This window comes from Tribolium castaneum, chromosome 4 (genome assembly GCF_031307605.1).
Source record: "Tribolium castaneum strain GA2 chromosome 4, icTriCast1.1, whole genome shotgun sequence".
NCBI lineage: Eukaryota > Metazoa > Arthropoda > Insecta > Coleoptera > Tenebrionidae > Tribolium > Tribolium castaneum.
In genome coordinates this window covers 23009115-23035805 of record NC_087397.1, presented here as the reverse complement: position 1 = coordinate 23035805, position 26691 = coordinate 23009115, and the positions used below count along the sequence as shown (strand labels likewise).

At 35.8% G+C, this 26691-nt stretch overlaps 2 protein-coding genes and 3 long non-coding RNA genes across 8 annotated transcripts; 4 read left to right on the top strand and 1 right to left on the bottom strand.

Annotated features, from left to right (window-relative positions):
- Positions 1-711: 711 nt before the first annotated feature.
- On the top strand, positions 712-1853 carry LOC135265932 (uncharacterized). Its single transcript, XR_010333807.1, has 2 exons — positions 712-1301; positions 1487-1853. It is a non-coding gene; the product is annotated as an uncharacterized LOC135265932 (long non-coding RNA).
- A 12669-nt stretch (positions 1854-14522) lies between these two features.
- LOC103312355 (inward rectifier potassium channel irk-1) lies at positions 14523-15894 on the top strand. Of its 2 annotated transcripts, none has more exons than XM_015982179.2 (3): positions 14523-14683; positions 14752-15244; positions 15298-15894. In XM_015982179.2, the coding sequence occupies exons 1-3, from the start codon at positions 14619-14621 to the stop codon at positions 15847-15849; spliced, it is 1110 nt and encodes a 369-aa protein (XP_015837665.1). In that variant the 5' UTR covers positions 14523-14618; the 3' UTR covers positions 15850-15894. The 2 variants fall into 2 exon arrangements, with proteins under 2 accessions (XP_015837665.1, XP_015837662.1); XM_015982176.2 differs by having other exon boundaries at positions 14525-14683; positions 14746-15244.
- On the bottom strand, positions 15882-19962 carry LOC107398351 (probable multidrug resistance-associated protein lethal(2)03659). 3 transcript variants are annotated; one of them, XR_010333680.1, is made up of 8 exons: positions 19781-19911; positions 19496-19729; positions 19014-19447; positions 18810-18966; positions 18347-18762; positions 17126-18295; positions 16849-17079; positions 15983-16792 (listed from the first exon to the last, which is right to left on the bottom strand). XR_010333680.1 is itself a non-coding variant. In XM_064356115.1 (5 exons), exons 1-5 carry the CDS (start codon positions 19861-19863, stop codon positions 15882-15884), a joined length of 1509 nt encoding a protein of 502 aa, XP_064212185.1. In that variant the 5' UTR covers positions 19864-19962. The 3 variants fall into 3 exon arrangements, 1 of the variants encoding a protein (XP_064212185.1); XR_010333679.1 differs by having other exon boundaries at positions 17126-18762; XM_064356115.1 differs by lacking the exons at positions 18347-18762; positions 18810-18966; positions 19014-19447 and having other exon boundaries at positions 15882-16792; positions 17126-17175; positions 19781-19962.
- A 1432-nt stretch (positions 19963-21394) lies between these two features.
- Positions 21395-22863, top strand: LOC107398356 (uncharacterized). Its single transcript, XR_010333685.1, has 6 exons — positions 21395-21561; positions 21617-21886; positions 21942-21980; positions 22034-22429; positions 22480-22698; positions 22751-22863. It is a non-coding gene; the product is annotated as an uncharacterized LOC107398356 (long non-coding RNA).
- Positions 22864-22908: 45 nt separating this feature from the next.
- LOC135265848 (uncharacterized) lies at positions 22909-25832 on the top strand. Its single transcript, XR_010333686.1, has 2 exons — positions 22909-23504; positions 23570-25832. It is a non-coding gene; the product is annotated as an uncharacterized LOC135265848 (long non-coding RNA).
- The last annotated feature ends 859 nt before the right edge of the window (positions 25833-26691 follow it).

The following is a 26691-nucleotide window of genomic DNA, read 5'->3' as shown; positions in this document are numbered from 1 at the left end:
GCGAACAATGGCTGAAAAATTCTTTATAAATTTGCGGTATTAGTTGCACATTCCCCACAATCGTTGGACCTTTTTGATTGATTTTGGCGTCGACATTTTTGCGATGCCGTTTATTTACTTCTGATCCACGCTGATGTCCTCAGTGTTCACTTTAAACCCTAGTATTTCGATTTCCTTTTTTAGATAGTAACCTTTAGGTCTTGGTTTTAACGTCAGTCCTGCTTCTCGAAATTGTTGCAATATTCTTTTTAATTTTTCGTATTTCTCAACGATCCTCTAAAAAATGGTGATATCATCTAAATAGATTAAATCCTTCCACTTCATATTCAAAAAAGTTTGTTCATAAGGGCTTGGAAAGTTCTTGGTGCGCAACAATGGCATGACGTTTAATTGATACTGAACTTGACCTTGACCCTCTTTACATTCTTCTTTTACAGCTACTTGTCTATATCCGCTTTTTTTTAAGTACAGGGTTGAGTAGTATTGACTGTCGTGCCAATATAGGTCATTACGTCGTCTATGTTGGGAATGGAATGGTTGCATTTCTTCGTCACTTCATTTAACTTTCGATAGTCGACGCAAAACCTCATTTTTTCGTCTTTTTTTTTTCGTCAAAACCACTGGAAATCCCTACGGATTCGTGCTCGGCTCGACTATTTTGTTTTCCAACATCTCATTAATCTGATCGTGTACCAGTACAACACGTACAGTCCGGGACATTTCTATTTGGACATAAAAAATTTGAATTTTCTGACATTTATACGTGTATTCAGCGTCTATGTGAACAAAAAATTGTTCTCTCTCATTCTGTGGTCCTTGAGCTTTAATAACAGGGACATTTTTTAAATTGGTAGCATTAGAAAATGACAGTAAACAGCTGACTGATGTAAACAATAACACAATAACAAAGGAAATGTTATAATTTTAATCTATATAACCAGTGGCTGCTTTAAAAGTGTGTACTAACGGGATAATAACATATTTACGCAAGTATTTTTGAAGGTAGAAACATTACTTGTCATATAACAACTACTCAGATTATATGATGAGACGGGAATGGCACAAAACAGAATTGCAGTCAATGATTGTGCTGGAGAAAGCTGCTGTGACGTACTGACAGTACTGACTATCGCTGGTTGTACGACTTGTGCAATTTGTGATATATTTTGTGTGAAAAACTGGAAAACAAAGTGCATAACTGCATAACCTCACTTATCGCAGTTTTGCACATTTTGATGATGGGAATTGCGGTTCAAGTAATTATGAGTTATAGATAGATGGAGCCCACTGTTTACTTCAAAGTAAGTTCACGAGCTTTACAGATACTTTCTTTATGTTTTTGTCTTTTCTGGTGTAGAGGGTTAACTTTTCTATTTTCATATAAAATTCAAACTAAACGAAATCGAAAAGCTTAATTTTGTCATGTTTTTTATTAATTATTAAAAAATTTATTTAAAAAATCACAGATAGTGTTTATAATTTGCAGCTGAAACCTTTTGGGTCCACTTTTTTCGTTCTTATTTCCTGGCAGCCACTCTTGTTTCAAGCAGAATGGGTGTAAAGTTAAAAATAATCCCGTAAAATTGTTAATATAACTCCTTTGCACTGGCATGGCATGTATTTGAAAACTTACGTTTAACAAATACGTCACAAAGTCTCAGCCATCGTCGAAAAATATAAGGGCTTTATAACAAGAAGCGCTTTCTGATTTTACTGTGGACGTGTGGAAGAATAGTGTGAAATATTGCGAAAAACCAACTTTTACTCTTGTGTACATTTTTGTACGTCTCTATCTGAGAGTTAGTCGTCTTGTATAAAAAATATAGCCTACTAATAAAGGAAATTAAAGTGTTTTTATTTCTGGGTTGCCCCCAATTCCACTTTGCCCTTGTCTGATAATCAAGACACTGATAATGAAATTGGTGTAAGTGCATCGAATACAAACGTGTCGAATAGATGAATAAAAGAGAGACAACTGCTTTTTTCAAAAAGGCCATTTCAAATTTATTCAAAAAGCCCAGCCCCATTGAAAAGGGTCCATTCACGATGAAGTTTGGCTTCCTGCATGACATAGGTCTCGGGCACCAAGCTCACTGGTCTAAATTGGTCTTGCATCTCTAAGACATGGACTCACTGAGAGCGACTTCTGCAGTAGGCTTGAGACCTGCCTGCCTGTCTAGCAACCATCTCTGCATTATGATTCCAAATCATTCTATAAAACGCTGTCAATTACAAGCCATGATATGAGGCATGAGGCCGTCTCAGTGTATGTCTTGTGGTTTACATTGAAACTGTTTCTTAAAGAACCCATTCACAATGAGATCTGTTTCGCTACATGCGGCGCGACAGGACTCAAAGACTAATCCCAAAAGACACAAAAAAACTGACAAAGTTTATCATTTTAAGCCATTGACAGCGTTTTCGAATGTTGGTGCAAAGACTTGTCGCGAGGCAGGTTTCAGCCTTCCGCCAACGTCAGTCTCAGTGAAACCCTCTCAAAGTGATCTCAGCGAAAACCATTCACAATGAGATTGGTCTATGAGGCCTATGTCGTGCCGCATGCAGCGAGATATGTCTCATTGTTAATGAAAATAGGGCCTTTTTTGTTGTTTAAAGTCGTTTTTTAAAACTTTTGTGGCAAATTTTACTGATGTGGCAGAGAGGGGGCATGCAATTGGAACATGACGATGACTACCCTAAAAGGCACTTCGAGGCTTTTATGGCCTTTTTAATGCAAATTTCAACTTTAAACCTGAAAGTCATACCAAGGTCAAACATAACCTCAACAGTAATCCAGCAACGGTACTTCAAAGCATTTGAAAGTTTCTCCATTTGGTACGTTTTGCTGTACTTTACTACAATAAAGAAATATTTAAATTTTTATTATTGTTTACATTTGTCACCTGTCAAACACATCAAACAACCAAGTTCCCTAAATTTGAGCTCTTATCTAGTTTTTGTGCTCTATATAGTCTCGCTTCAACGTATGCGCTATGACGTATCTCATATACAAATGTCCCGGACTATATGTGTCTTCACGCTCGACGCTTGCACATTCTCTTCTTGAAAAGCAGTAAAAGCGTTCTTAACATCAAGTGCTACCATTATTACGCAGCATTCTCCACTCCTACATCCTATTCTATTAATGTCTTTTAATATCTCTTGTACTCTACTTATGGTGTCAATTGTTGACCTCCCTTTTCTAAAGCCAAACGAAAATCTGCTAGGTCAACTTTTTCCTTCACTTCCTTCATAAGTCGTTCGTGAATTATTGACTCGCCATGGTATCCAACAGACAGAGGGGTCTGTAGGATACCGGTTCCTGTGCACGCTTTGGTGGTTTTTCTAGGAGTACCAGTATAGCGGCTTTCCATCTCTTTGGGCATAGACCCCGTTTATAGAGGGAAATAAAGAAAACGGAAAAGTACTGTGATGATCGCGGTATTTAAAATTTTATTTTATTAACCAGCGCAAAATATTCGGAGTCAGTTTAAACGTTTAGTTCTTTGGCAATATTAATTCAACTTCAATTCAAAAGTTTTCAACAAATTTTAATTTAACTTATTTATTCCTTTGTTAGCATTAAAATGTTTAGAAAATTATCGTTCCCACGAAACTTTCCAAGAACTGTTAAAAACGTTATAAATCGCCAAATTGGGTGGTCGAAAGGCCATGTGTTTTAACAAGTGGATATGCAAAGATATGGGGGTTGGCGACGGCCTGGCTCTGCACCACAGTCGCCCAGCTAATCCAATGATTTTCTCACAAAAGTATAATTACTTTTGTTTAAAATAGCCAAAATTTATTGATAAACCTAAAATTAAATCCAATATTTGTTTAGAAATGAACTAGTCACGTTTCAAAAAGAAAGGAATTTATGAGCCAATTTAAGACACGTTGATGATCAGTAAACAACTCGAGAAAGAATCAAAATTTCATCTTATTCAAAATTACCGTAACGTTTCGTACCAAAAAGTTGAGTCTTTATGCAGTGTACTTCAGTCATCGAATAAAATTGAATAATTTATTTTATTCGGCGTAATTGTTAACAAATTGTTGCAAAACTTCAAGAACGTATTGGTCGATTGAAATTCATGTCTGTTAACTAGATTAGTATAGCCAAAACGACGTTGGTCAAGTGCCGCTTGAATAGGGGGTGTTGACAAATTCGTTACAGAACAGAGCTTTTAAAAGAATATCAAATTACAAGCACACATGTGCATTCCTTATAAGAAATTGCAGCGTAATTAACGATTTCTTTGTTAAATCAAAATCAGATCACGAAACCAGTAGTTTAGAAAAACACGCGTAATTTTTCTGAACATTTTGATGTAAAATTTAACCCTAATATTTAAGGCGCAGCCGTCGAAATTTGGATGTATAAATCATTCTATTTAATTAAATTATTGTAAGCAAAAATATTGCATGACACGATTGCTGCCCGTTACTAACATAATCCTAAGAGGAAAGTAGACAGGAAAATCCCTAAGGAAATTGGAGAAAAACGCGGAAATGTTAAAATAGTACCGGTGTAGTACTGGGGGCGACATCTAACAAGGGGTAGTACGACCAAAATTACAGTTTCCTCACGGGGTTCTTCCTTATATTTTCTGTGTTATTTAAACAAACAAAATTTGTTGTTACACAAAATTCATTTCATTGTGTTCCCAATGTCTGTGTTCAGACCTGACAACAACCAATTTTGGAGTTTAATTTCTCTTTCAGGATATTTGGGGAAATTCCATAGCGTTCTTATATTGTATTCAGTTCAGATCGACGATTTCCAAATTTAATGTTTAATTATAATGAAATTGTTAATCGGAAAACACCCCAGTTGTTAATTAATAATAATATTTAGAAAGTTAAACAAGGTTTGATCAAATGCCAAGACATCATAAGAGTCAAATTTGCAAAATTTCGCATATGTGGAAACTACTTAACAAGGGTAGTGGGGTAAGCGAGTTAGTGAAGCTTACGCAAGATGAGCCCTTGACTTTGAGGGGGATTGGATTTTTGACGGTCTTTCGAGGTAGTCGATTGTCGTGTTGTCCTTTAAATTTTTATAAATTTAAAAACATCTTCGTTTGCCTTTTAGTGCGTCTAAATTGTACTAAGTGCATTTAAATCGTAATTTTAAATTAAATTAATTTAAATTCTTGAATTAAGTGATAGCGTTAGTGATTAGTGAGTAAGTTAAGAACGAGACAAGTTTAGTGTTCGTTCGATTAGGTAGTGCTGCGAACTACAACACCTGGGAAGCAGCTAACCCCCTGCGTTAGGAGGATTAAAATTTCTAGGTAGGCCCTCAAAAGGATTAATTAATTTTTATTCATTTAATATTATAATATTAAATCATTTAAGTCATTTCGAAATAGTGATCATTATCATTCATTTCATAAATTCTCTCGTAACCACCAAGTTATTAAGCATCGGAAATGCCGAAAAGACCAGTAATTATTTAAATTCTTGTGCTTCGTACTACGTCAGCTATATAAATTTTAAATAAATCGTTTTCAACTTAAAATAACTCGCAACAAACAATTTCATATTTTCCAATTCAACCATCACACCTTTAAATTACAATATTAAAAGTTAGTTATATTCTTTGCTTCTAACTTTTAAATCTGTTACGACAAATTTGAGTGAAACGGCATCAAACAAATATTCAACTACAACAAAAGTCTAAATCCAAAACCCACGGTGCTATTCAAACTGTTGTACACAGATAATTTAAGGTTGCATACACCAAAATATTACGAAATAGAAGGATTTGTTGCTAGTTAAGGATAGGTTTAGAGTAGAACGATTTCTCTTCCGCAACGCGTTAGGCGATAAAGCAAAAGAGTGTTTCTCTTTTGCGCCCAGATCAGAAATTACAGGCTCGTGAGTTGGCCATCTTCATGGGAAGAGTCGTAGTCCTCGGGGACGCTCTTCCCCAACTTTAACAAGGTCTAAGACCCGGTGGCAGGTCGTAGTTTCCGCCCGTTGTACTTAGAATGGACGTTGTAATTCCCGTCCCAACGGCAAGTACTTCCACGTACTTGCAGGCTACTCGATAGTGCAGACATAATCATCCGTGGTTATCTGTAATAAACTGATATCGCGAAATGGCAAAGTTCTGGACAAGTCTTTGTCAAAGCTCGTGTACGTGAAACCCATAAAGAGAAATTACTTCTATATTTATTCAGATTGATTTGTAAAAGCTTGTATGTCCGGGTTTTGTTCGGAATTTGTCCTAGGTGTTGATCACCTGACTTTTACTGGAGACGGAATTTCGGCACTAGGGCGCAAAATTCAATGCGATGCACGTATCAAAGATTCCGCGAGCATGTTATAATCCGCCTTTGGTACAAGTAATTTAGAAACGCGTTGTCAATTGCCTGGATCCTATGAGTTCGAACAATATCATCTGAAGCGTAGGTTAATTTATTTGGACATTATCGAATTAAATTAATTCATGTTAAATATTAACGTCATATCATATCAATAAAACTTTTTCGTATCACTCAGCAACTTCGAAACTATTTACTTGGAATTTCAAACGAATTGTGGTTACGACTCTGAGGTATGTTTTGACGACATTACTATACAAACACAAATAACAATTGGCCAAATTTGATCAAACTTTCATAACCATTGATTATTGTAATCCATCCAACGGAATATTCATTATTCTTGTAATAAATAACTTTGGAGCAAACTTGTGGTTTAAAATTTCTTCTCCCATGCGTTTTGACACTACTTTGAATCCGGACATGCGTTACGGATAAATCCGGAACCCTTTCTGATAAGAATTAAGATCAAATTACGATATCACTATAAGAGTGACTTCGTACATCAAAACAACAAAACGTAGGTAAGTGAAATGATCATGTAGCGGATCAATTAACTAGACGAGCCAAACCATTTCGAAAAAAGAAAACAAAAGTAAAATTCAAGATTAATTAAATAAATCAATTAAATAAGTTGTAAATCATTTAAACATCGATCAACCATCATCAATCACGGTCTCACTACAGTACTAAAGACGGCGATTTATCAGACTCTTAACAATTTCACTTGTAACTCCATCAAGACCTGTGGCTTTGCCATTTTTCATTCTTGACGCCACTTTTTTAATTTCATATTTTGTTGTAATTTAGGTTATAATTTTATTTTGTGCCTTTTCTACTATGTCATTTTCCAATATGCTCCAATCGATTTTGGGCGCCTCAACAAATAGTTTCTTTGCTTCCTCAGTTACATGTTTGGCATATAGCTGTCTATAGTTTTGCGCCCCCAGCTTCTGGCTAGCTATTTTAAAGGCTTTGCCTCAGATGTCATTATCGTGATACAGTTCTTTCCATTTTTCTTTTTTTTTGGTTCTTAATTTTTTTTAACTCCTTTTTTTCATTTTTGTATTTTTTGTCTAGTTCTTTTATATGATTTTGTAGTGTATTTTTTTTCCTTATCCTTATTAGTAATTGCTTGGTCAGGACGCATTTGTTCCTAGCCTCCGCTTTTTTATGAATGTTTTATCGCAAGCTTTCTGAATGTTGTTACAGAATGCAATCACATCACACTCTGTTCCTCTCTACTCTACCGCGTGTTATCTGCTCTTTTCCAGAAGGTTTTTTCGAGTTTTGCTGCCTTATTTTCGCTCTACCACCAGCCTTTTCATGCTGGCTTTTCTTTTTCTATTGGATTTTTGGGTTCTGTTTTTTCACAGAACAGATCAAAAAGAATTAATTAGCGATCACTTAAGTTTTCTTCATTGGAAACATGCTTAGTGTTATATCTTTGTATGTCCGGCTTGATTCACGTATAAAAGTAGGTTCTTGGCCTGTATTATGAACAGACAACATATTGTGCGCCACCCATTTTTCTAGAGTCTTCCCGCATCGGTCACTTTTCGGAGACTCCCAGAGTATGCTTTTCGAATTAGAATCTTCTGCAACAATGATGTTAGTGTTAGTGCCTTCGAGCTGACACAAGTACTCTTCAAACTCTTCCTGAGAGCATTTTGGCGAGGTGTAACATGAAAACACACAAACACTATTGGACAACTTAACACTTAACAAAACCTTTAGATCTTTGGCTAGTTATCACAGAAATGTTGTTATCAACTAATTGTATGAATACATCACAGTTTATATCACAGTACTTATCATAGATTTATTTATTCTTTTTATTTGGCTGTTGCTCTATGATGACCGTAATATTCTCGTCTTTGACAGTTTTTGTTAATATGTCATGTGCATCAGCGCTACGGTTTAGATTTAGTTGAAAAAATCTTATGGCCTTTCTCCCTATAGCCGTCGCTGATGAGATTATGTCTACCATTTTATTTTTAATTACTTTATTTTCTATTTCGTCTAGCCCCGGGGCTTTGTTATTGGGGAATTTTTTAATTATTTCTGCAATTTCGGTTGGGTTTGTTACAATTCGTGATAGATAGTGTTGTGAATTTATCTGCTCGCGATTTTGATTTATGAATTCTTCAACTTGCCTTTTAATATCATTTTGTTCGTTATTGAAATTTTGATCTGCTCTATGTACTGATTCGTATTGTGCCGCCAGTGCCTCCGCCTTTTGCTCCGTCGTTTCTGCTGGGGTGCCGTTCGCGATAAGTGTCGGTATATCATAAGATTTACATTTCAATAATTTTGTCATTTTCCAAAGTGAATTATCGTTAGAGTTAAGTGAAGCTAATTTTGTTTGCCAAACGTTATTTTTATGTTCGCTTATTAGATTCTTTATTTGACTATTTAATGCCGAAATTTGGGGTTTGAGTGTAATGTCACCGGTGACTTGCATTCGTTTCTTGACGCGATGACGAGTTTTAATTATATTAACAATGTTATCCGGTATTTTGTCTTTTCTTAAGGAAGTGACTATTCGCGTGGTTGAATGTTTTTTCCTAATTTTTTGAATTGATTTTGTAAACTTATTTATTTCGTGTTCTAATTGTTCGGTGGTTAAAATATTATGATTAATTTGGATTTCATTATCTAAATCTTTACGGAAGTTATGCCAGTTGGTATTTTTAAAGGAAGTTATTTGTCGGTTATCGTTATCTTTAGGGAGATTAGAAATTTCGAAAATTACCGGATTATGGTCGGAATTTAGTTGTGAAAGAGACTGAGGGTCGTTTTCCAATAAGAGATTCTTTGTAAGGATTAAGTCTATTACTTTGTAAGGATTAGAAGTCTATTACTGTCGGGGTAGAATTGTTCGACGGAAAATGAGTAGGTGACCGCGGGTGGTTTATGATGATATTGTTACTAATGCTAAGATTATATATGGTATTTCCGCTTGTATTATTTCGATGGCATCCCCAGGTATTGTGAGTCGCATTGAAATCCCCAGCTATAATTACTTTATTACCGATATTATTTAGGTTTTCTAAATCGCGTTGTGAAATGTTATAACACGGGCGGTTATAAATTGCAATAAAATGAATTTGATTAGTTAATTTGATTCCGACGGCTTCTATTGTGGTTTGTGGTAACGTTAATTTTGAAAATGAGATACCTTTTTTGACTAAAATCGCGACACCCCCCGCCGCATTAGTACCGTTTACTCGGTCATGCCTTATTATGTTGTAATTTTGAATATAAAATCTATCGTTAGGTGTTAATTTAGTTTCGCTGATGGCCAAAATGTCTACGTTGTTAGAATGTAAAAAAGCAATTAATTCGTCAATTTTTTGTTTGACACTATTAGCATTCCAAATTACACAAATGGCTTTAAAATCCATAAGTGTGGAGATTTTGGGTGAATTCGAAAACTGTCATAAATTTGGAGGTAGGATCTGTGCACCCTTCCAGCAGGGTGGTGAGATCAACTACCGCCTTGAGCATTCTAGATAAGTCAACTAACTGATCTAACCTTTTGCACGCCTGTGAGAGCTGCGCGAGGGTCTCGGCCGTTGTCATCGTTCCTTGAGGTTTGGGGGGCTCCTGGGGCTGTGGTGCTCTCGGGGGCTCCTGCTGTTGATGGGGGTAGCGCTGGCTCAGCGCTGGCCAGTGTGATGCGGCCGTGGGGGGCACAGGCTGCGGTTGCATCGTGGGGGCCCTCGTCCAGGCGTTGGTTTTGGGGGCCGGGGCTGGTATGTAGCGGGTGGGTTTGCGGCCCGCTTTGTCGTTTTCATGTGCGACTCTCTCATTGATGTATTGCACCCGCTTTTGATAAACGGGGCAATTGAGATTGTTTGCGGTGTGGGGGCCTCCGCAGTTCGCACATTTTGGTGTGGCGTCTTCGCCGATTTCGCAATCTCTTGTCCAATGTCCCTCGGCACATTTCAGGCATTTTGGTTTCACGCGACAGTTGCTTGTCGCATGGCCCCATTCTTGGCATCTGTGGCACTATGTGATGCGCGTTTTCTTGACATCCAACAGCCACAACCCGCTTGGTCGGAAAACTGCAAAAGCCGCCAGCGAGTTAAGGATTTTTTATAGAGGTTTTCATCGTCGTAGGCCGGCCGGTTAAGGCAAGCCTCCCGAACCCAGCAGCCGAGACGTTCCCTACACCACGCCTTGTGTAGGGTCGTTGAATCGACCTCTGGGTTTGCAGTATTAGGAAGGGCTGGCGCTCAGCTCCCCCAGCTAAGATTTCATCCAAGGTCGCCACACCCTGTCACCGGGCTTTCCGGCGTTCTTTAATGGATAGTTTATAGAGGTTTACTCCTCGCAGGACAAAAGTCCCCCCGTTCCCCCTTGAGGGTTTACGGTATGCTAAGGGGATGCTCTTAGTAGGTGCTCCGACACACCCTTAAGCCCCTCCACCACGACAAGGTGGCATCGGAGGGCATCGGAGGGGACCTGACCTGACCTGACCTGACCTAACCTGGCACGCAGCGGTGTTGAAAGCGTTCTCAACATCTATCGCAATCATAGCGCAAAGGTCCTTCCTACCCCAACTTCCGCTATGCGCTACCTGCACAAATAATAAGACGTCGTCCATGGCATCCGACGTCGGAAACCCCTTGCGAAACCCATACTGTCGGTTCGAGATTACGCCCGTTTCTTGGAGAACCATCTTCAATCTCGCCTTGATCAGATGCTCGTAGAGCTTTGCGATCGTTTTCAGAAGGCATAGTGGTCACACCTTTGCTCGGCCTTCATCGTCCAGCTCCTTCTTCGGGATGAAAACCAGTTTGGCTACCTTCTACGGATCGGGAAATTCCCCAGCACTTAATAGACGGTTCACGATTCCTAAGATGTCCTCGAGAGCTGATTCCGCCGCCAACTTAATCACCTCGGCAGGTATACCGTCAAGTCCAGGAGCCTCGCCGGGACGAAGCCTCGCAGTAGCAGCCTACAATTCCTGGACGGTGAAGTTCTCCACAGCTTCCACTCTGGGGCGCACCCAGTTGGTAACGGGTCTCTCTGGGAACAGTTTTCGCACAGCTCGGCGGATCACCCCTCGTGTTAAAGGGGTGCTCGGCTGAGCCTTACTGGTCACAATCCGAAAGGCTGTTCCCCATGGGTTCCTGTTGATGTCCTCGATTAGCATTTCCCATAAAATAGCCTTGGTCTTTAAGACGACCTTCCAAAATTCTCCCCTAGTCCGCTGCCAGTCTATCAACGGCCCCTTCTCCAGAAGAATTTTTTTCTTGGGTCTCCCGCTGTAGCCTTCTCCTGGTCTTCTGTATTTCCTTTCTCCGATCGGCTACATCCGCTGTCCACCAGTATACTAGTTTACGTGTACCCTGCGCTTTCATTTTCAGAGTTCTTGCGCATGTACGATCTAGTTTCACCGACAAATCCCTGACCGACAATCCTTCCCGCGACAACAGCGTTTCTCGGAAGATGTTACTTACTTCTTCGCTTCTCGCTGCGTTCCAACGGTAAGGTCCCTTCGAGGTGTCGTCTGTCCTCCGTACCGGTCTTCCTCCTACCTGGAAGGTTAACGGGAAAGGGGAATGGTCACTCGCACAGTCTCTGTCCGAGACCCCCCAATGAGCCAATGAGCTCGGACCACCCACACATGACGTCAAACACAGATGTAGCCGAACCACGCTGGAATGTCGGGGTATCTCCTACATCACTACTAGGTTTAGTTCTGTCAGGAGGTCCGCTAGAGAACTGCCCCTACGGTCCTCGGTACCGTGAGACTTGGCATTGAAATCGCCCGTTAACAGGGTCTTTTCACGCATGTCTCGTAGTGTCTCCCTCAACTCCTCGAGGTATTTTTTTGCAAAATATCACTTTAATCTTATGCCATTTTGTAGAGTTTTTTTTATTTCGGTTTTCCTTGATTTTTTTGTTTTTCGATACCTTTAATAGTTTCGCCGTAATTAGAGGTTGACAATTAAAAAAAAATGCGTTGTTTTCGGAATCTGTAAGACTTAGAGCAACAAACAAAAAATCACATGATAGCGTATTATGTTATCTATTTTTTTCGTCTAATCCCGGACCCGCTCCAGGCAACCGTTCCAGTTACACAGACGAAAATATTTTTTAACTCAAAAACTAAAAGTCGTAAAGCAAAACGGTTTGTTCGTTCCAGTGAATTCGGCGGCTTATATTCTGTAATACCAACTTTTCACAAAATTTAAAATTTTGAATTTTTTTGCTAAAATTTCAAGATCAAGATAGTGAAAAAAAAATTATTTTTTTCAAACTCGTTCCGTGCATCGAGCGCAGCGAAGAGTGTCATAATAGAGTAAGTGCGACAAAATGCCTTATAAACAAGATATCATACGGTATTTTTTCTACTTTGCACTTTTTGTACCAAAAAGTTAATTTCAAAATTTAGGGAATTTTGTGGCAGCTGACAGCATTTGCGCGCAGGCCGTGAAATTAAATTAGTAATTTGAATCGTCATTAGTTTATTTGTACAAATGTATTTTAAAAGTGTTCAAAAGGTTTTGCAATGTATCCCTTAACAAATGCGGGCTTTTGTAGCAAATACGTGGAATTTGAAAATTGGCCGATGTATAATGAGATCTCAAATTACTAACATGCACGGGCTTTTGAAGTTATGTTTGTACATTGTAACCTCCCGAAGGATGTTACCCCGGTTGGTCAGTTCTTTAGATCCGTTCGAGAGCAGGGTCCAGGGTTAAGAATTTTTAAGTGAATTTCCCTATAAATTAAAGTATATTAAGAAGTAGAATAAATACAAAACTTTGAAACTGATGAACTTAATTGTGTAAAAACAAAAAATTGCCACTATCGCAGCGCTGCGTAATGTTCACAGTTAATTTTAAATTTATGGATCAAGTTACATTAAGTCAAATTAAATGGATACATAAATCCACGATAACGAAATATGTATATTAATTATACGAAATATACAATCCTTTGATTTTTGAAGGTGTTACGTCGCGATTTAAATGGTTGTGATTGTATCAGGGGCAAATATGAAATTAAATATTAACTATTTTAAAAGAAAATCAGCCATAACATATCCAGGACTGAACAACAAAAAGGGGCTCTAATACCACACCGAGATGCCCTGAAACGTGAGCTCTGAAATTCCCATAAAAGTTGCTCAAGATTTGTAGGGGAACGGTATGAAACACTCGGGAACTACCCGTACCTCGTAGCTCCTTCACGGTAAGACGACACAACTCGGAATTTAACAGAGACTAATCCACCTCCCTCTTAAAGCTGGGGTTAATGATAAACTACGACTTAATAAAATAACAAAGTTTGACGAACCATAGTAAGAAATCGTCATAGATAACACTACAAATGTGATCTTAATTTTCAGTTGAACGCTCTGGTGTTATTGCGTCAACGATGGATAAGTCCCCAAACATCTATGGGCCCCCACATCGCCCCCATACCAGCGAAATAACCTTTTGAAATCCAATTACTCGAAAATAAACAAAAATAACATTGTAAATGTTACAACATTACTCGAAAAATGTTCGAAGGGACTTTATATCAGGGATGGTACAAAAACCTCTAAAAGTTTGTATTTGATTAATTTGATTAAATTATGCACTTGAAACAGGTACCGATTGACACTGACAGTTCTCTCAGATAATTGTCAAAAAACTAGGTTGTCAACATTATCCAACTGAATTACTCTGGTTTTTAATGTAATTATTATAGCACTCCGTGGGATATTACGATCCGCAAATCGCGTATCGTAATGACCTCAGTACGGAACTGAAGTAGAAAAAAATATTACGTTGATTACTCCGTTATGATTTGGTTACAAATATTGAAATCGAGATAAAAACTGGTATGTGAGGTAATAAGATTACCTAGGAACCACTCTCAGTTTAAAAAAAATGATTTTGTTTATTATTTTTCTTAAAAATTAATTTTAAATTATTGCATTCGCACGGCCGCATTGACGGAGAGCCCAGTTTATTAATAAGGATCTAGACAATTTGCAAAAGTAAAATTGTAGTATATTATACTATTATACTACAATTAAGAAAATTTAATTTTTTCTACTATTATTAGAATTGTTATCTTCTCAATATTAATCATTACCAGCTTATATTTTGTTTGTTAATATTAAAAATAAATTTATCTTTCTTTATTTAAATAATAATTATCTAATCTCTCGTCAAGATTAAGGTGTTTAAGGTTTTAATGTTAAGAGTATTTTTACCACCATCTCAATATTACATTACATTTTCGTGTACGAAAACATGTGTATAGTTTTCAATCATGGATAATAAATCAGCTATAAGTTCCAATCTACCTATGGTTATTAAGAGATGTCCTAAGCGTAGGTAAACTAAACAATTTAAATTTTTTTTCACATTGCCAAATAACCAATTTATAATTTTTTAAGAAACAGAAAGGTCCAATACAATGAGGAAAACCGAATAATGAGCAAAAGGGGCCGAGTCAATGTCTACCTGTACAAAATTCCTCACAAATCAATTCGATACGTTCGAGATTTATGGAACACATTGGTAAACATGCGATGGCGTTGGTTGATGCTAACAGTTTCATTGATTAATGTGAGCGCATATTTCTTATTTGCTGAACTTTTTTTACTTGACGCTTGGATCAGTGGAGATTTTAGTGAATCACTATGTAATCACCATAAATGTATAAATGGAGTTCACAATTTTACCAGTTTTTTCATGCTGGGTATTGAAACTATAACCACCACAGGATATGGTTACTTCCACCCCACCGAAAACTGCACTTTGGTTTGGACCATTTTAACATTTAGCACTCTTGTGACAATTTTTATCGATGGTGCTTTTATATCAGTTGTGTATGTTAAAATTAGCAGACCTGCATATACGATAAATAACAGTTTGTTTAGTAAAAAAGCAGTGGTAACATATTTTCATGTTTATGTATCTATCTTTTTTAAACTCATTTTTTTTAGATTTGTTTACGCAATGGTGCTCTATGTTTGATTTTTCGTATCAATGATAGTACTGGAAAACACTGGATAGGGAGTCAAGTAAACTTATTCCTAATAACACAAAAGGTAACCAACAATGGTGAACTTCTTCCAAACTTCATAGTAGAACTAAAGTTACAACCATACGGTGTGTTATTTTGGCCGACTGAAATCGTTCATGAAATCAGTTCTGAAAGTCCACTTTGGAATACTTCGGCACAGGACATTCTATTGAACAAATTTGAGCTAGTGGCAACGCTAAGCGGAAGTTCTGTTCTTACAGGTCAAGCATCAAAAAGTCAGACGTCTTATTTGAATGGCGAAATTCTTTGGGGATATTGGTTTAGTTCGTGCATGAACTATGACAACGCTAAATGTGAATACACTGTTAATAAAAAGAAGTTTGATAAGACAGTTCTGTTGGATACTCCACTTTGTAGCGCTTGTGATTTGAGTAAAATCGAAAGAGAAATTTTTAAGAAAAGTTTATCGATTGACTGTCTTTATTTTCTAACCGATTGCCAAATAAAATAAAAGTGTAGTTATTTTGATTTTGTAGATTAAATTTATTTTGCACTGTGTAAGAGTTTATAGAAAGTACCATCTTCATTCTCCAGCAGTTTCGCCGGAGAATCAAACTCTTTGACTCGTCCATCATCCATCACTAAAATTCTGTCACAATCGACAACAGTCTCCAACCTATGCGCTATGGTTAACACAGTGCAGTTCTTAAATTTTTTTCCTAAAGTTTTTTGAATCAACTCATCAGTTTTCAAATCCACATTTGCTGTGACTTCATCCAGTATCAATATTTTATTCATTTTTAACATCGCTCTTGCAAGACATAAAAGCTGCCTTTGCCCAACACTAAAATTGAGTCCTCCTTCCGTAACTTTGCTATGTAGTCCAAAAGGGAGTTCAGAAACTGCTTGTCTTAGTTCAACTTCATCTAACGCTTTCCACAATTGCGAATCTTCGTACTCTTCAAAAGGATCAAGATTTTTTCGGATAGTGTAGGAAAAAAGCACTGGTTCTTGTGTTATTATCGAAATTTGTGATCGCAGATTTTCAAGTGACACTTCTTTAATGTTTACCCCGTCAATAAAAACGTTTCCTTCAAAATGGAACATTCGAAAGAAAATTGAAATTAGAGATGATTTTCCGGCTCCTGTTCTTCCAACAATGCCAATTTTTTCACCTGGATTTATTGTAAATGACAATTCCTTTAATACCATAGAATGTTTGCAATTATATTGCAGTGAAACATCTTGAAAGACAATAGAACCTGTTGTAGGTTTAAATTCCAAATGTGTTTTTTCATAATCTTTTTCAATTTCGATTTTGGAATATTCTACCACGCGTTCCACTGAAACCATACTGTTTTCCAATTCTGCATTCTGTTTAATACCGTATTGTAACATCCCAATCATAATGAAACACTGACTAATTGCTAATCCAATACTGCCACCAAAAACTTCTAGAAGAGAAGTAAAGTAGATAACAACAGTTGAATCAATCAGTTTATTCAGTTACCTAAGTCAAGGAATAAGGGACTAAAAATAGCAAATCCCAAGTAAATCACACAACAAAAGTCAATCCAAAACCCAAATGCAGAAGAACAAGCCAAAAACATGTAACTGCTGGATGTGTACGTATCTTGGTAAGTAAAAAAGGTACTTGTCTGAAGCTTTTGAGCTTTGAAAGCTCTGATAGTTGGTAGTCCTTGTAGAGTGGAAATTAAATGAGAAAAAATTGGACCACAAGCTAAAATAGTGCGTTAATACATTGAATTACTCATACAGTTTTTTACATTTGGCTTCAAGACGTTTCAAATTGCGGCTGGTATACAAATAAACATTTCTGCAATAGTAGAACAATATTGCCATGAAAAGCGTTGGTATTAAAACCCAATAATTTACGAAACATATTACTGTGATAATAGATATGCAATGTGTGACAACGATTGTCGTATCGACAAGACTTGCTGTAAGGTTTTTATCAATTAAACCCAAATCGTATGCAAATCTGTTCAAAATACGACCAGAGGGATTGTCATTGAAGAAACTCATTGGAGCAAATAATATTCGGTTAAACATTTCGGTGTGGAGATTTTTAGCAGCGTTCAAACAAAATCTAGCAAAGATGATTGTCGTTGTGGGAGCAAATATAATTATGCATAATGCAGCAACGATATACAAGTATAAGAAATAAAAAGGAGCAGTGTCTTGCGTTTCTTGATAGTTTACCCAATATGCCAGAAAGTAATCAATCGCACTTGTTGTAAAAATAAGCAAAATGAGCAAAATTATTATAACTGTAGCACAAATGAAACCACCTGCACTTAAAAATTTGCAATAAATTTGGTTTGTTACTGATCCAGATTCGTAAGTTTCTTCTAATTCTTGCACCAGACTTATTTCTGACAAACGTTTCATGCCTTCGAAAGTTTGCTCCTTTTCTTTAATTTCATCTAAAGATGTTTTTGAATTTGGTTTAAAATAATGGTACTCTTTTAGTTCATTGAAGGTACCACTTTTAATAATTTTTCCTTTTTCGATTATAAAAATCTGGTCTACTTCGTCCAATTTCTCCAAGTTATGGGTTACCCAAACTGTGCATTTACCTTTTAAGTAATTTTTGATACAATTTTGGAACAAATATTTAGATACTTGAGCATCCACTGCAGAAAGAGGATCATCAAGGAGATAAAAATCAGCGTTTTTGTATACAGCTCTAGCTAAGTTAATTCTAGCTTTTTGTCCACCGCTTAGTCTCGCGCCTTTGTCACCAACAAAAGTCAAATCTCCGTAAGGCAGTAGGAAAAAGTCTCGCTCCAAAGCACAAACTTTTATCACATTTTGATACTTGGTTTCATCAAAAGTTTCTCCAAAAATGATATTGTCTCGCACGGAACCACCAAACAGCCAAGGCTCTTGAGAAGCGTAAGATGTAGAATTACCGGTTTGAACTGATCCTTGGGCTAACGGTAGTTCATTTAAAAGAGTTAAAAGTAAAGTAGTCTTGCCACTACCAACAGGTCCCACGATTGCAATTAATTTGTTTGAAGTGAATTGCATTGTTACGTCACTTAAAGTATAATCACCGAGTGATTTGTTCCGTTTTACGTATATTTTGTCTATCGAGATATTATTAGAAATGCTATTTTTTGTTTCACACACTTCTTCATTCTTCAAAAAGTTTTCAATCCGTTTTATCGAATTTAACATTTCTCCTCCTCCGAGTGCACCCCATGAAAAAAACATGATCGATGTTTTGACAATTTCATACAATGTGCTTAGTAAATAGACGTAGTTGGTAGTTAAATTGTGGCCACTACTTACGTAAGCAGCTATACTAACAAATATAGCAAATTTGTGAATAAAAAAATGAAATGCCAAGTCGATGGCATAAAGGTTAAAGCTTCTTTTCAACGGTTGTAACTCATTTCTGAAAATTTGAATAAAACTACATTGCCTGCAATTGACAATAACTACCTTCGCACAGTTTCAATGAGTTTAGAAAAAAGTCTTTCCCAAGTAAACATTTTAACGACTTTGATCCCTTGAATGATTTCGTTCATCAGCTTGACCCTTTGATCTGTTTTCGTTGAAGCCTTGAGTCGGTAAATAGTAATTTTTTTAAAGAAAAATACTTAAACAAATAAGCAGATTAAAAACTAATAGTAGATTTTGTCTTACTTTGGATGAATACACAAATCAGAAAAACTGATATTCCGTATATGGCTGTAACTCCCAACCTACTATGCAAGTAGTAGAGAATAACCGCAACTTGTAAAAATATGAGCCACACATAATGTACATATCTGATTAAACCACAGTGAAATCTGGTAACATCATTCGATAGTAAATTGGCTGACTGACCGAGAGTGACTTCAGAAAGGGTCTCGTTGCTGAGTTTTAAACATTTTCTGTAGATTACCGAACTTAAAGCTACTTGAACTTTTAAGCCCAAGTGCTCCGTTTCAAACCAGTACAGATGTAAACCAAGCATTCTTACCAGTACTATCAAAATCAGATATAAAGAAACTAAATAAGCCTGACTTTTGGTAATAGTTTTGTTATTTGGAGTATAGTATTGTAATAGCTTTGCAAAAAGTACGATTTGATATATCCTTAAAAACATGACGATAATCCTATTTCCTACAATAATTAACACATACCTTATCAATTCTAAAATTGCAATCATTAAACCATAAAACGCAAAATCTATACCAAATATTTGTCTTAGAGCTTTCCACAGCGAAACTCCACTTTGTGAAGATTCAACTTGATTCTTCAATGCATTATTAAGTTTGTCCCCAAGAAACTTAGATTGATCAGTTTTAAGGGGGCTAAAAACCTCATTTTCAGTCAACTTCTTTTTGTATCCTTTGAGAAGTATAGGTATTTCCCAACTAAAACAATTGAACCCATACATAAAATAATTTACAACGTTTGTAACTTACAAAAATAGAAGGTGTGACAAAAAATTTGTTTTTTCTTTGGGATGAATTTTTGACACGGATTTACTGCTAGAGGACATTTTCATTTCTATCAAGGAAAACAATGTTTGTATTCTTACGGTAATGAAATTGTTTATAACTGGTTAGGTGTACTTTGTAAAGTGTATATTTGAATAGATATCTGTTACTTAGTTGTTATCTAGGCACATTATCGGTTATATGTGGTCTCTAGGTTACCACAAATAAAGAATTAAATGAAAAAATGTACTTAACCAGTAGCGACCTTCGTCAAAAAGTGGGTTATGAATTTATTATACACCGTCCACGATTGTTTTAAATTCGGACTATCTATGAAAATCTGACATTTTATTTGGGAGTATTGTGAGTTGTCATAAGAAATTTATTTTAGGTTATAATTGTTAACAACTAAGGACTGTTTTCAGTTTGCTTCGTTTTTTAAATAAATAATTGAATACGTTTTTATTGTTATTCTACTCATTATCATTAGTTAAAAAAGTCTTGCTTGCATCCTTCAAAGCATCTTTTGAAACACACTTTCTTATCAACAAAAATTATTTTCGACATTTTAAATTAATAATAATAAACAGTAGAACTGACAACACAGCGAATTTTTGACAAGACAACGTCATAAAAACAGTACCGGACAGGACCTGAGGCCAACCTAACAAAAATAGAGAGTGTCTCAAAATTGACGCCCGTGCTTTTAGGATTTATTTCAGGAGACTAAAACAAATCGAAAGTAAAGAGTGAAAAATTGTCCGATTGGACTTCGTTATCGAATTATTGGTAAAAAACTAAAATTTAAAAATTAAATTTTATTAAAAGCCAATTTACCATAATTGTAGTCCCAAAATATGCTATAATGCGCTTTGGAAACTTTTCCGCATATGCACTAGCCTCAGCAGTGGCACTGCCATCATACACACATCTAACTTATAACCAAGCTTTTAACATAATGACAAAATCTCTAATGCACTAATGCAGTAGCATCGTATTATTTTAAACATACAAAACTGAAGAAAATTAATAATACTTGTCACTAGAGAAAGCGATTCAAAGAATTTTAACATCGCTAACATCAACTAATGAATTATGTTGCATAAATAATTGGAAAGACAGCATAAAGCTTTTTATTTACATTTTTATCAATAACTCGATAACGAAGAATAATTGGAAATTTTTTACTCTTAACTTTAGATTTGTATTAGCCCCCAGAATCAAATTCCCAATGTACGGGCGTCAATTTTGAGATAGTCTGTATATCTACGCCTGCTGCGAATTTAAAACAATCGTGAACGGATAATACAAAGAGCTCAAAAACTGGCGCACCAACTCAGTGGTACGTTGTTGACAAGCATGTGTAGATCACGGAAAAAATCTTGAAAAAATTCCTAAAGCCATATTTAAAGAAATCTAAAGCTACAAATCTATTTTGTTTACTTCTTCATATTTCATTGTTTTTTAAGGTATTTATGTTTCGCACTAAGTAATATTTCCGTAACAAAATGATGAATAATTATTTTTAAATTTCCTATCAGACTTTAGCAGTTTTTTGAATTTAAAAAAATTAAAATTCATCAAAAAAATCTCTGTTTGTAGATGTGCCAACACTGGGAATTATTTCCTAGGAAACCGTTTCATTTGTTTCATTTCTTTCATTTGTGCTGTTTTGGATTGTCTTGAGTGGTTAGGAACACCCATAAAAAAAGGATGTTATAGAAAATATTCGTTAGAGCATTGCTGCTCAGTGGGAGAAATTTGTCGTAAGATTAAGATTTTTTCCGCAAATGTACTACCTCACAACAATTTTGTTTTCAGCTCCGTTTGATGAAGAAACAAAATGCATAGTTGACGGTAGAGAATACAAAGAGGGTGATCAATTTTATCCAAAGAACACATGTTTTAATTGTGTGTGTCAAAAAGGCTTTAATGGTAAGTTTGAAGAACCGTTTTGTCGCAGAACATGGTGTGGTGAACAGCTTGGATCTGCTGGAATCCACAGTCAAGACTCTTGTGTTCCATATTATCGTGTAAATACGAGTACAAATAGTGATAAGGTTCTATGTTGTCCAAATGGCTGGATTTGTCGTAAGATAGTATTAGAGCATAAAAATTGTTATTTTTTATTTGTTACTGTTTTCAGCTGACGGGTCCGAAATTATTACAGGTGATGACAAGTCAGGTAAAACATTATGAATGCTTTTTTCCTTGAAAACAATCGTTACATGCTTTTAGAACAGTAGATAACGAATGGGGGGACAACACAACACAACCTTGACCTTGAGTTTGACCCCGCCCATTTTCCCTCTCTTTCTTTCAAGGCCACTTGTTCTCTCTCTTACTTTTCAAGGCCAACCCCCCACTTCCCCCACCACTTCAAGGCCAAGGCATTATTGGACCTTGATGTTTTCAAGGTCAAGGTTATTCATGCTACTCCCCACTTTTGCAAGGCCAACAACTCCTCACTCATTCAAGATGAATCGCGCAATTGTCCTTACTCATTTTCCACCCCAAACTGTATAAAAGTTAATGTGTTGTGTTGTGTAACACAGTTCTTGTGTATATCTACTATAACAAGAAATTCTTTAAAAATGGAACCCATCAGAAAAAGTTCTATTTATAATACTCCTGGTAAGTTTAATATTTTTTTAGTAGTTTAGTTGGAAATAATTTTTTTTCAGAGGATATCATAGTTTGTCCATACGACAAAAACCACATTCTTCTTTGGTTTCGGCTCGAAAGGCACATTTGGAAGTGCCATCGGGCCGATAAAGAAAAACAAAGGGCCTTACGTGAAGTGATGATGAAGGAAGAAGAGGAGAACTGGGATCATTTCAATGAGCCCAGCTACCTCGACTTCTTAAAATCTAAAAGGAATCATAATGCCTTAAATTAAAGAAGTAAGTTTTATTGAATCTTTTTTAACAGTAATTTATTGTGAATTTTTTTTAGGGCCGGGGTTCTTTCGTAAAAATAGTGTAGAATAAGTTTACCAAAGTAGTAGTAGTCGTAGTAAACTGTAAATATTATATTATTGTATAAAAAAAATAAAAGTTGTAAAAAAAAGCTACATGTTTTTATGTACACCTATTTCAACCTGATACAAGTAAGTGTGACCTGCAAGCAGAGAGTCGCTCACTGTTTCAAGACCACTCATTCCCTCTTTATCTTTGATGTTTTCATCTCACTTTTTCTCATTATCTCACTTTTTCAAGGCCACAATATTGATGCATTTTCATTCAAGGTTAAAAAGTGGGGGTATAGTTAATATATAGAATTTAGTACAAGTTTGATAGCAGTCAGTACTGATTTAATCCTCCGAGAAATAAGAATATAAAAAAAGTGCATATATCTGTGTTAATGTCTAAGAGTATTCGCTGCTGGGTCATGGATGTATTGAATCGAATCGCTCGATGCGGACAGAAGCCCATTTTAAAAGCTGGTGAGCTAGAGTTGAACACAAGATTCCGCATACATAATATTAGACGCACAAAGTCTCTGTTCGGAAATTCAGTGCTTGTTGAGTTGGACAATTATGCAGTGTTTCTGCCGAGAAGAATAAGTGATTATTTAACTGAGGAGAAAATTGATGAGTTATTACGAGATCCACGTCCACTATATATAATATATTTGGGAAAAGAAGATGCTAGAAACCCGACATCTGCACATTGTTTTGAGTTTCAACGTGTTGATGATGAAATATTAGGTGAGTGAACATAATGTAAAATGGAGGATGAAAAGAAATTAAAGAAATGTATATTTCATTTACAGTTAACGAGAGTGCCGAAGAGTAGGATGAAATTATCGGAAAAAGACTTATGTGTGTGAAGTAGTGTGCGTTTTGTGCTAGTGATAGTTTCTTAAAATAAATGAATAAAAATCATGTGTCTAGACGATGGACAATATGAAAAATGTTTATACGAGTGTTTTGATAAAAGACTGTTATCATATAAGAACTGGGTACATTCATACCCATCTCCATGGAGTTTAGCAAAAGCGGGATTGTTTTATATTCAAATATCTGATTGTACCCAGTGTTTTGTTTGTGGAGTAATAATTTCACGATGGGAAAAAAGTGATGATGCGTTTATGGAGCATAAAAAACATTCTCCAAAATGTGGATATGTGAAATTGCTTTCCACAGACAAAACTACAATTCAAAAATTCAAATTAGTTACTAAAAATAGCATTGTTGTAGTTTTATTTTTTATAGTATTTGTATTCATGTATTATTTATGTGCGTCTTCTTATGCATAGGTAATGTGATGCAGACTTGTTAACCTTGATCAGTGTCGGGCGCGCGCCAAAGGCAAGGTAAACTAAAGGTTTCAAGAGGCGTCTTGATTTAATTAGTTTATAATTAAATAAGTGGTAGAATAATATGGAGGATTTATAATAGATTTAAGGATATTTAATGTACTACCTATAATATTGATGAAATAAGTGTTTTAATTGGTTCCTTTTAGTTTATTTTATTAAAAAAACAATTCATAATAATAATAATAATAATAATAATAATAATAATTATCTATGTAATATCCGATGAATTAATCCAAGAGTTATGAGTTTTATCCATTCCACTCCACTTGACGAATAAACGGTTACCTTTCTTTCGTAAAACTTTCTCAACGAGATATACATTCGGATATTTAACTTTTTGTAATTCTTCAGTGTAGAAACCTCCTCGTATTGTTTCTCCAGAAACATCTTGTAGCAAATAAGTTCTAGGATTAGTATTTTGAATCTTCAAAACTGTAAATACTTCATTACTCCAATTTGGGGTGTACCCTTTCTTAAAAAGATGTCGATGTTTACTAATTCGAACAAAATCACCAACTTTAAATTTGGGTTTATAAATGTCCATTGTTTTAAGATGACTATAAACTTGATCCAAAACTTTGCGTTCGTTTTTCTTATTTATTGAAATCGGTTTTAAACCAGTAGTCCTATGTCTGGTATTATTGTATTTTTTTATTATGTCAGGTAAAATGTTTATCCAGTTGTAGTGACCTTGCACCGAAAATTCTTTATACATCATTCCCTTGATTGTTCGATTCACGCGCTCGACAACACTACTTTTTAAATTCGAATAAGAACTGTAGTGATTAATTTTGTATTTATTCATTAATTGTTGAAAATGTTTATTGTAAAACTCCTTTCCCAGATCTGTTTGAATGTTTTTAGGAACGTTACGTCGAGTTTTTAAAATTTCACTCATTGCATTTACAACACTTAAAGCCGACTTATTCTTTAATGGAACAGCCCATACAAATTTAGAAAAAACATTGATAACCATTAAGATATACTTAAAGCCTTTATTGACGCGTGAATATGGTATCATTTCAACCAGATCGAGTTGCAATAAATCATTTAAACCTTTCACTATCACACGTCGTCTTTTAAAGTTCACTCTCGCCGGTGCATGTAGTTCATTAACAACTTGACGCTTAATATTTAAATCACTACGCTTCATGGTGAATTGGTACTTTCAAAACTATTTCTATATATATCGGTTTAGCTTCTGATGTTTTGGGTCCATATTTAAATGATAGTTTGTCACCTTCACGTAAAATTTGACCAATTAAATTCGTAGTTTGTTTCGAATTAATTAATGCAATCCACCCGCTCGATGGATTACCATTTACAGACGTAATCGTTGCTTCTTTTAATGGGAAAATATAATTCGTACCAATATTAAATAATACAAAAAGTTTTTTAGCTGGATCCAGTGTCCCAAAGAGTGAGATTGTGGTATATGAGAAAGATTTGACACGTTGTAAAGTTGTCCGAATTCTGTGTTCACTAATGTGTTCACCAAATTTATCTAATGTCATATTCTTGTCTATTGAATGAATAAAGTATGTAGAAATACTAACTATAAAATATAATGTGTTTGCAATATATACAAGTCGTCTCTAAATTATTAACGAATTATTTTCGATTCACGCAATTCTGTTATGATGCGATTGATTTCATTCATATGATTATTATTACCAGCTACTGTCAATGATAATAAAAGACGTAGTCTATTTACGAGTGTGTTGGGATTTTTGTAGGGAACAAATTCTAAATTTTTATCTGTTAAAGCCAATGTGCGAAGAATACTACCACCCTTAACTCTTTTTGATATTGGTTGGATACTACTTGTCGGAGTTGATTGTTCATGACCTTGAGCCTGCAATCGTTGTATTGCAGGTATGTTGCGAAGTCGCGGATACTGTTTACGTGCTGGTGGTACGAGAATTGAAAGACTACTACTGCGGCTTCGTTGCTGGACAGGAGTCGATTGACCTTGATCTGCATCAAGGCTTTCTTCAGTATTACTGTAAAATGGCGGCGACTGAGATGCACGGTGTTCCTGAAGCGGTTGTGGCTGTCTCGAGAAATGTCGAATAATTGTTTTATATTTGTTCCCTACATTACCCAGAATTTGTGCATTTGGTTTATAGTTTTTTCTGTCTGCATTGGTTCGAATGACAATATTTCGATAAGTTTCTAAATCTGATTGAGTATAATTAGTTGGATTTTTTTTAAATAATAATTCATACAATCCAGGTGTATCAGGATAAGCTACATTTTGAACGATTACATGATCGTCTTTGAAATCAATTTCAGAATTGCCAATAAAAAATTTATTTGCCTCGGTTCCATGTCTCACACCATATTGATGATCAAATTTGTTTTCTGTGTCAATAATCATATCTTCAATGTACTGTCGAGGTAAACCGGTCCATTGTTTAAGAAAATGGCGAAATGCATCAGTTTTTGACAAATTTATTAATGTTTCTTGCAACTTTCCAATGGTCACGTTCCTGAGTGATTCTCCCTCCTCTCTGGGTGTGCTAGCAGCCGCATGTTGTCGCATTAAACTGAATCGTGGATCGAGCGATGTA

What these genes read in the sequence shown, in the direction of transcription:
- LOC107398351 (XM_064356115.1), bottom strand. Translation starts at nt 19,863, where the DNA reads ATGAAAATGTCCTCTAGCAGTAAATCCGTGTCAAAAATTCATCCCAAA. An exon ending in GAAACGTCTTGAAGCCAAAT is followed by an intron (nt 17,080 to 17,125) that starts GTAAAAAACTGT and finishes GCACTATTTTAG; the next exon opens with CTTGTGGTCCAATTTTTTCT. An exon ending in TCCCTTATTCCTTGACTTAG is followed by an intron (nt 16,793 to 16,848) that starts GTAACTGAATAA and finishes CTTCTCTTCTAG; the next exon opens with AAGTTTTTGGTGGCAGTATT.
- LOC103312355 (XM_015982176.2), top strand. Translation starts at nt 14,619, where the DNA reads ATGGATAATAAATCAGCTATAAGTTCCAATCTACCTATGGTTATTAAG. An exon ending in AAGAGATGTCCTAAGCGTAG is followed by an intron (nt 14,684 to 14,745) that starts GTAAACTAAACA and finishes TAATTTTTTAAG; the next exon opens with AAACAGAAAGGTCCAATACA. An exon ending in TGTTTAGTAAAAAAGCAGTG is followed by an intron (nt 15,245 to 15,297) that starts GTAACATATTTT and finishes CATTTTTTTTAG; the next exon opens with ATTTGTTTACGCAATGGTGC.